Source organism: Lycium ferocissimum, chromosome 2 (assembly GCF_029784015.1).
Source record: "Lycium ferocissimum isolate CSIRO_LF1 chromosome 2, AGI_CSIRO_Lferr_CH_V1, whole genome shotgun sequence".
Classification (NCBI taxonomy): Eukaryota; Viridiplantae; Streptophyta; class Magnoliopsida; order Solanales; family Solanaceae; genus Lycium; species Lycium ferocissimum.
In genome coordinates, this window is record NC_081343.1 from 54387361 (window position 1) to 54397691 (window position 10331).

Genomic DNA, 10331 nt, shown 5'->3' on the forward strand with positions numbered 1-10331 from the left:
TAGCAATAAGCAGGACAGCCACACACACCCCTAAAGCAATTCCAATTTTTGCTCCAACTGTGAGATGCGTTCCGCATGTTGGCAATCCCGGAATACCACAAAGACCTGCATTATCAGTGAAACTGGAACCATCCACTGTAAGTATTTTCTTGTCATAACATACAGAAACAAAATACATTTTTCAACTTTTTAATTCGACCACATAGTTATACACGTGACATACAAGATGCTGATTGCAGCTTGTAGACTTACTTCAAAGGCTAGATCGAGGCCATCATATTTTGGATAAAACCGGTACATGCTAATGCAAATAGTATTGCCCAAGGAATTTGTCAACTCCTAAGCACGGCAATGTTCTTAAGGCATAAGGATCATCATGCTACGCAGTGCAATTAGTTGGCACCACAAAATCGGAAAATAAGAGCAACTACAACAGATTCACAGAAGCAAACACCTTCACATGCTATATATATATGATATAATATTAAAAGGATGTTTCACCAAGAACAAGCCCTACACCAAATAATATGATGATTATAGGAAATATACTTGAAGCTAGCTCTGTGCAAGAGCCTTCCACCTAATGCTGCAGGAATCCTTCCAGAGAGTGAGTTGCCATTGAGATTCCTGTAACAGAACAGTATATTAGCTCTCTTTATCGATCAAATTCTTGTCTTCCAACTGGTCAAAAGTTTAAGTATCTTACAGAGTACGTAATGAGGTCAATTGCCCAAGGCTTTCAGGAATTGATCCATTGAAGAAATTGTACGACAGATCCCTGTGGAGCAAATCTTTGTTAGATACTCATCAGGTAAGATCCACCCCTTTTTTCTTGACTAGTAGAATATCCTTCACTATCTTGCTAAAATATGGAATGAGTTGATCTTGTATCGTTTCTAGTTGAAAGGAAATGTCTAGAGCAATCCGAGAAGTGTAATACTGTTTGTTTTAATACCACAAATATAACATTCTTTTCACTTTGCTAATATAAGAGTTGTAACCGTAAGAAATTCTTATGTTTCTCGGAATGAGCATAATCTTCTTATCCTTTATAAATTATCCTACCCTATTTAGGTCTACCAATTTCAATTAAAACATAAAGATACATCCAAAATTTTAAAGAACAGTATAAGGAGATGTCTAGAGCAATCCGAGAAGTGTAATACTGTTTGTTTTAATACACAAATATAACATTCTTTTCACTTTGCTTATATAAGAGTTGTACCCGTAAGAAATTCTTATGTCTCTCGGAATGAGTATAATCCTCTTATCCTCCATAGATTATCCTACCCTATTTAGGTCTATCAATTTCAATTAAAACATAAGGATACATCCAAAATTTTAAAGAACAGTATATACAATATAATATATACTACCATAAAGATAACAAGGATGGGCAATATGACTTGTATTTCACAATCCACAAAACTAACAAAATCAAGAGTCTTCCCTTTGTATCATTATTAGCAAAGTGAAAACGAGATATCATCTCTTATTCCTTCTTCCATCCTAATCTTAAAGCTCTTTCCTAATGAATACCCATGCTGCAGCATAAAACCAGCACCGTTTTTAAGAAGAGTGGGCTATGATATTAATGAAAGAGGACAGTTGTATGACTCAATACTACTCAAAATAGTATAGTTAAGAAACCACTTAATTTCAAATTTGATTATCCATTACTCTGACAGAATAAAAAAAGAAATTAATTCTGAAAAGCACATGAAGTCCCTGAAAGCTTTACTCACAAGGTCTCCAGACTAGTTACTGTTCCCAATGCCGCAGGAATAGGCCCATGAATGCTGTTCCCACTTAGATTTCTGTAAAAACGCACACAAGGAAAGCAGGGTCAAAGCAGATCATATTTAGAAATGGTTGTTTCCACTACCACATACAGGAATGGGACGTTAAGAATAGAGAGATGCTTAGAAGAATTGAAAAGGGTGCAGTGCCAAAAGATGTTTTGGGAAGTGTCATGTATTGCTTCTGTATTTGTCTTTGGCAGCACATATTCCCCAAAGATAAAAAGCATTTGCAAGCTGTGTTTCTAACTTACATGCTCTGAAGATGACGCAATCGAGAAATTTCATTTGGTAAGAAGCCTCTTAAACCTTGGTTGTCCAAGCCACTGACCTTACAGGAAAACCAGTTGGAAAAAGAAGAAGAGTTAAAGATGATGCAAAAACATTCAATGCATTCACATAGTGTCAAGAAAAGCAATATAGATGGTAGAAAATGATAAGATTTGGTCAAAAACCAGTAAAAGGGAACATTTACAGACAGAGCAGTTACATTACAAGAGGTAACATGTTATCTAGCAAATAGCAACAAAGCTAATGTACATTTTCATAAAAATACAATTAATATGAACCAACTTATAGAGAGTTAGAGACTATGCATTAGAAAAGAAGAAATACAGACACCATGTTTTGCTATTCTAATAACAGAAACTAACTAGGACAAATATGTTAAAGAATTTGCTACACAAAGCTTGCAAGAAAAAACACACACATGGAAGCGTAGGCATGCTAACATGCAGATTTGAAGAATGAGGACACCAAACAGGAAAGGCATCTTGATAAGAAAATACATTATTATACTGGCATAGTGGGACCAAGAACTGAGATCAGAAGTATATGAACTATGAGAATTGTAACTTTGAAGGTTTAATAACAAACACTTCATTTCACTTTTTAAAAACTGGCCAATTTTTTAAGTTAGAAGTTAAAGTAAAGAGCTATTGAACTATCAGAATCACATCAATAAGTTTAAATTTCGAAAAGACCTAACAGACATAAAATAATTTGATGCTCAAAGATAAATTTGACATGCACAGCTGGGGATGGTAAATTTTGGAAAGTTGGAGTAGTTTATACTGTCTGATTAAAGTAAATCACTTAAATTCCAAGAAAAGAAGAAATTCCTGACGAATTCAACTGCTACTCTCTTCCAAATGCCAGATGGGCTTTCTGGTCTACTTAGAACAAGATCTGCACCTCCAAAACAATCAGCTCATGCGATCTGATAGGTACTCCTTTTGCCTTAAAAGTGGAGATCTTGAGATAATAAACCTGGCCATCCTAGTGTGCTAATGAAGTGGCTGTGGAAGTATAGTAGTGACTATGAGGCTTACTGGAGGACTTTATAAAAAAAAAAATGGGCCTTACTGGAGGAGCATGATCATAGCTGAACAAGGTGAACAATCACTGTCACAAAGATAGCTTAATCTCCATATGGTGTTGGACCTTGGAAGTATATCAGCAAGCTGCAGGAGGAGTTCAGCTCAAATGTCTACTTTGAAACGGGTAATGGTGAAAATAGCAGCGTTTTGCATGAAGTGGGTTGGAAGCAGCCCACTAAAAGAGTTCATTGAATTATTCCGGCTTGTGATACAATGTAGAGACGGTAATTCTTGAATAAAGTATTGAGGAGTAATTGTCGAGACTGGGAGCTGAGTAGCTTAACGGAATTGATGACCAATTTGGAACAAGAGACAATAAACCCTCAGAGGTAAGACATGATGAAGTGCTGCAGTTGTGATACTGGACTGTTCACTGTGAAAGCATGGTATAACATTCAATAAAACACAACATGAGGAGTGACCTTGAAGTTGATGGAGCAAAGGTACCAACAAAGATAGTTTTAAAAAAAAGAAGGATAGCACTCCAGAAGCCTGCCTAACTTGAGATAACCACAGCAAAAGAGGATATATCTCGAGTCAGAGATGCTATATGTACATGGAAGACTCTGAAGATGTGTCATCTTCTGCTTCTCAACACTGTTGCAAAGGATGCTCGGAACATATTCTTGAATCTTTTTGGGGTATACTGGGTGATGCCCTACACTGGTTGGGACAATGAAGAGTTGGAAGGTCCATCCAAAGGATGTAACAGATGGTTCCACCCTGCATTTTTTGGTGTATATGGAAAGATCAAAACCAGAGATATTTTGCTAGGATTTCAACTTCCAGCCACTCTCTAAAAAGGCTAGATACTTGCTAAAATCTATTTTGTTGATGTAAGCTGAGCAATGGAAATAAATTACTGTAGATCAATTTATGGATTTCCTTAGCTCCTAAATTTTATTTAGGACTTAAAGTATAATTGTCCAGGAGCTAATCATCTTTTTGTACTCTGATCACCATTTGAACTTCTTTGCATCTTCTGGATGCTTCTCCATAAAACATTACATCATAAACAGGAAAGCACAAACCAACCCACCCCTACTCCATCTAATCAATAATTATAAGAAATATGAGAAGTTGGATTGAAGTTTTAACAAACAAACACTAGCTCCAACCTTTAGGTGGCCCAAGTTGACTTCATTTAGTAACAAGCAAAATTATAAAATTAAAAAGGTACAGAAAGGAGCTTTCAACTATCACTATCACATAATAAAGTTTACTTTTAACACCCAATAGATAAACTAATTAGATACTCAAATAACAAAGTTCAACCATGATGGGAGATGGGGATGGTTACTTTGGCAGTGGAGAAATTGATACTATGCCTGGTTACCAGTAAACCAGAATTTCCTGACTAATTCACTGCTTCCCTGTTCGCCAATTCCACACGGGCTTTCTGGTGTAGTTAGATAAATACGCCCTTCATCTCCACAGTCCATTAGCCTAGTCCTCTTCCTCATTCCATCATACAAAACATTCTTTCTTTTTTGTTGTTTTTGGTAAAGCATACATTAACATTCTTTCATAAACCCAATCCTTCCCTCATTGCCGCAACTTCCCTTTTGGGCCATTGCCACCATTCTCTCTCACTTTCCCCTTCATAGCCTCCTTCCTGGCCTCCCCCTAGTCCTCGGCCTTTGCTATTCACAGTCCCAATATTCCACCTCATAGCTGCAATACCTTTCACACACTCAACTTGGCTTTAACCACTTTATGCGTAATGAACCATGTTAATTGGTGAATCACACAAAACACAGAAAGCCCAGCTGTTCAGCAATTCACCACCAGACCCATGTTAGATTGAGATGTGTAACTTAAGAAAAGAATATAAAGAAATAAGTGTTTAAGTATGGGGGCGCGAGCATATGTTTCTAAGATGAAAATTTTCTACATCAGCAAGATTCTCTAATTGAGCTAAGTGTTTAAAGCTGCCCATTTTTTCCGACTTCCTTTGGAAGGGAGCAAGGCCATTTATCTTGGTTTGGTTCATGATTGTGTTATTCAGACAATTCACACACGGTGGAGACCAAGTTGTCCAGAAACTTGTCAACCAAAAACCTATAGATTGAGGTGGGGAACTTGACTGAAGAATACATGCAAAATACATGGGCGTACGTAATTGATATTTGAATATGCCATGCATACGTACACTACATGCCCGACCACACAAACGTACATATAGATACAAACTTCTGTATCTAAGAGTAAGTTCAATGACGTACATCCCGTCGATGACCCATTTATTGCTAGTTTTGTCAAATTGACAATCTGCTCCATTCCAGGGATGTTGTTGGGGCACACATGGATCACCATTCCATCCAAGCCGAAGGGGAAGTCCAAGTGCATTCTTTAGCGACTGCAAACCCCGGACTGCAGAAGTAAAGCAGGATAAATTAGTATCAATAATAGTTCAAATAACTTCCATAATCAGAGCAGTAAAATATTACTGGCACAAGCTAGACCCATGAGTCAAAAAAAGAATAAACTACTACTTTTGGCTACTCTCTATAGCATAACAAAGCGTAAAACGGAGAAAGCTATCCCAGGCATAAAACTTGTACAAACTTTTGACTACATATTGCTTTCCCACTTTAAACTCTGAACAAGCATCCAAGAAATGTTAGCGGAAATCTTTTAACTCATGTACCTTCGTCAAGTAACGTTTTAGATTCAGCTACAATAACCTCAAAGATTTCAATAGCACTAATTATGGCGTGAGTTCCTTTTGTTGGATGCAATGTGATTGTTAAAGTCCTGCCACTGACTACAACTGTTGTGTTCAGCACGAGAGCACTGTTAATACCCCCAGTCATCTTCACAATGTCAACATCTGAAAATACAGTGTCACCATTGATCAAAATGTCCATGACCCTCTGACCCACGGATGTAACTGAAGGGTCAATTTCCGCAAAGTGTAACCAAACAGAGTATTTTTTATTGGGATCGACATCCATTGTGTATGTTAATTCTGGCTCATTGTCAGTGCTAAGAAGAGCAGTTTGATAAATAGATCCGGGGTAGAAGTTTGGTGCTTTGGAAGTTGACTTTGTACTGTTTTTGGTAGAAATGAGGCGATCAGAATTCTGGCCAAAGGTCTTGATTGAATTCCAAAACCGGTCACCACCCCAATGATCACCACTGTAGTCCACATCAAACTTTGATTTCTGAGCACCACAGTTGAGTCTTCTGACAGTTCTAATAATTGTCCCTTTACCAAAGTCAGGACCAGTATAGTATGCTCTGTCATCTACTTGGAGAATTTCAATTGCAAGTATAGCTGGATCTCCATGACCCGTGCTGTGGAAGCAAAGAGAGGCAGTACCATCATCAAGAAAAATAAGTGTTTCAACAAATGCTCGTTCATCGTCGTGATTGCTCCAACCAGATGGCAAAGTATAAACCAAGGTGCCTTCAACAGAAACATCAAACAGTGGTTCATTATCAAAGCTTGGTTCTTTAACCAATCCAAAGAAAATCCTCACTGAATAGTGGCCATGGGGGACTCTCTTGATATTGTAACAATTCTCAGGTCCCTCTGATAACGGGAAATACCGAAGAGTAGAGAGTTGAGGTGTAATGAAACTTGGCCATGTTCCATTGGTAGGTATCCCTCCAGTATATGCAAAATCCTTATGCCAGCGGGTATTTGTAGGGGCACTATGAACATCCTGTCGAGCTCCACAGCTTATTCGCATTACATACGGCTCTGCAGTGAATAAACAGCATACTGAACAAAATACCCACTTGGAGGCTAATGAATAAAAGCCAAGAAGCAAGTTTTCGAGTATGACAGAATAAAAGCACTAGACATCCAGAAATGACAGAACAGTGTAAAGAGGAAGCAAGTCCACCTTGAACATCACCGGGCGGGCGGGGTGGGGGGGTAGAATGTAGTCCTAAATGTACTTCACAAGTTCATCAAACTCTACACTTAAGAGGAAGTGGGAGCAGTTTGAATATTTGAGGTGGAATAATGTTTATTTATCACTAATGTTACATTGATTTGATGCACTTAAAAGCTTATGTTAATGAGTACCAGGTAGACCTAAAGAGGCTCAGCAGATTTGTGAGTCTACTCTTATTTGCTCCTCCTTTGATTCATCAAACCACAACCAGAAAAATATGCCCAAACCAGACTTTCAAGTTCAACCCCATAACCAAAAAAAGAGCCAGGGAACAGGTGACCTAAAACAACTAAGTGCAAGTGTGCAACAACAAAAACATTACAAAAAGTTTTACTCATTTAGAGAACAGTAATGCATGTAGGGATATGTGTGACATTTGAAGACCCCTTAAGTTGACTTAAAAGGCATAAGATCTAGTACGGAAATGAAATGGACCCGAGTAGAGTGGAAATGAATATAAAAGATTCATATAGCTAACCGCAACTGTTCCAAGCTGATTCGGGGGATTGAACCGCAATTATAGACTCATTTCTTGTCTTGCATTGTGTGAGCACCCGACACACTACCTTAACTTCTTTTAAAGATTACTAAAGCTTAGAAAAGTCAAAACCAGTACAGATTTGAGACTGTAGATAACCATCAATGCAGCTGTTAACGTGATAATTCCAACTATATTGATTATCATACATGTCACCAATTATAGTATGAATCTTAGCCCCTAAATCCATTATTCAGATAACTATAAAATGAACTTTCCAGTTCACTAAAAGAATAACGATCCAAAGTATTTCAATCCAGGAATAAAACAGCAGAACTAGCTAAAATAAGTATATTCAAGCTACTAAAAACTCATTAACAACAAAACAAAAGCAAAAACAAGTCCATTGCAAAATCCCAATCAATGAAAACACAACCATTACTACATCTAAAACAAATCCACACAAGTAGATTTTTGTTAATAAAATGGCCACTACTTGCAAATAAGACAAGTAGATCACAAAAGGCAAGCCTTTATTACTAAAGAAACCCAGTAAAATTTCTTGAACCATTTCACATTACAAGCAAAAGAAAAAGGGCTGACCACGGCGAGAGCAGACAAGCTGAAGAACAATGCAGAAGCAGAAACAAGAAAAGATAACCATAAAAAAGAACTTTCTAGTTCACTCAGAAAAGAATAACAATCCAAAGTATTCAACTCAGGAACAAAACAGCAGTATATTCAAGCTATTAAAAAACTATTCCACAACTATTCGAGTTTCACTCATTTAGAGAACAGTAATGCATGTAGGGTCATATGCCTAACATTTAAAGACCCCTTAAGTTGAAGGCATAAGATCTATTATTGGAATGAATATAGAAGATTCATATAGCTAGCCACAACTGTTCCGAGCTAACTCGGGGGATTGAATTGAACCACAGTTATAGACTCATTTTCTTGTCTTGCATTGTGAGAGCACCCGACACACTACCTTAACTTCTTTTAAAGATCACTAAAGCTTATAAAGTCAAACACTGTTTACTGTCTTTAAGACTGAAGATAACCATCAATGCAACTGTTATTGTCATTATCATACATGTAAGAATTATAGTAGGGATATTCGCCCCTAAATCCATTATTCAGATAACTCGAGTTTCGATATAACTACTAACGATCCAGAGTATTCAACTCAGGAACAAAACAGCAGAAACTAGCTAAAATCACTACATTTAAGCTATTAAAAAAAATCATTAACAACAAAGCAAGTCCAATGCAAAATCCCAATCAATGAACAACACAATTCCATTACTACATGTAAAACAAATCCAGAGAAAGGTCACCACTTGAAAGTATAAGATAAGTAGATCCCAAATCCCAACAAGCAAGTGTTCATATAAACGCAGTAAAAATTAGTTGACACATTATAAGTAAAGTTAAAAGGGCTAACCATGGCGAGAGCAAACAAGCTGAAGAATCACGCAGTAGCAAAGAAACAAGAAAGAATAATGGAATCTCAGCATTTTGGCTCCAAATGCAACTTGGGTTTACTCCAATTTCTTGTTTTCTTCTACAAAATCATTCTGTTCATACTTAAATCTTGTACTTACCATAATAATCAGTAGCGTGATATTCTGTGCAGGTAAAGAGAGAGAGTAAAGGAAAGTCCAATAATTAATTCCTTTTCATTTATATTCTTGTTTGATATGACCCGTGGATGGGCATTGTTATTATGCATTTAAGGTCCACCGCTTACAGTGAAGCCTCCCTAATGAATCGTAACTCACTCTGATTTTGGAATCATTGGATTGCTTCCCTCTTCATTTTCTTTTTTCACTTTAACTAATTAGATTAATTATTTCATGAAAGAGTTAAGTTTTATGTATTATTAGTGGAAAGTTTATTTACACAATCAAGTCATGTAAAAGGCAACCTTATAACATTATAATGATAATGATGTTTAACGTATTAAAAGTGTAGAACCTAAGGATAGAACTTAAATCCTTAAATGAAAACTCAGAATAATATCAAAAAAGAGTAATGATGAAAACCTTTTAGAGGAACATAATGACCAGAAACCCATGTGTAAGAGAACTTTTTAAATGTTGATATTAATTTTTCTAAAAGCATTTGATAATTATAACTCTAATTTCAACGTAAGGGATGAGTGTTTGTATATAATAAGTAATTATTGTATGATTATATAATTAAATGTCAATATTACATTTTTATGAATCGAGTTGTTGATGGACTTGATAAGACAAAGCATGTGAATCAACAAATGAAATAAACAAAATTGACCTTAACTGCTTTCTTACATATTCTCCTAGTCAATTACTAGAAGACACAAGCTACCGACGTGGAATACTGGAACGAATATATATATATATATAAAAAAAGTGAGTTTGGCCCCGTGATTTTGCAATAATTACATCATTGACCACAATAAAGAATAAAATAAATTTGACATTTGGGACTTCAAAATGCCTCGACTATTGCAATTTAGACCCTTCCATTGTAATCAAAGCGCCAAGCTTGCATGAATCACTCCCATTTCCCCTCTAATTGAGTCTTAAATTGTGCCCTGAAAGGAGATTTGATTAAGTAGTTAATTTGTTAATTACACCTTAAAAGTCGCTTTATGTTCCTATCTTTACCTTTTATATTTTCTTAAGGGAGAATTACACATTTCTCATTGAGATTTTTGACTTGTAATGCATGTCTTTTTTGCGTGGAGCTAAAAAAACAGATCTTTATAATTTGGAAAACA

At 36.4% G+C, this 10331-nt stretch overlaps 1 protein-coding gene across 1 annotated transcript; it reads right to left on the reverse strand.

Moving 5' to 3' along the window:
* Window positions 1-2521: 2521 nt before the first annotated feature.
* On the reverse strand, window positions 2522-9269 carry LOC132044977 (receptor-like protein 4). Its single transcript, XM_059435514.1, has 4 exons — window positions 9012-9269; window positions 5829-6887; window positions 5404-5551; window positions 2522-3901 (listed from the first exon to the last, which is right to left on the reverse strand). The coding sequence occupies exons 1-4, from the start codon at window positions 9082-9084 to the stop codon at window positions 3640-3642; spliced, it is 1542 nt and encodes a 513-aa protein (XP_059291497.1). The 5' UTR covers window positions 9085-9269; the 3' UTR covers window positions 2522-3639.
* Window positions 9270-10331: the final 1062 nt, after the last annotated feature.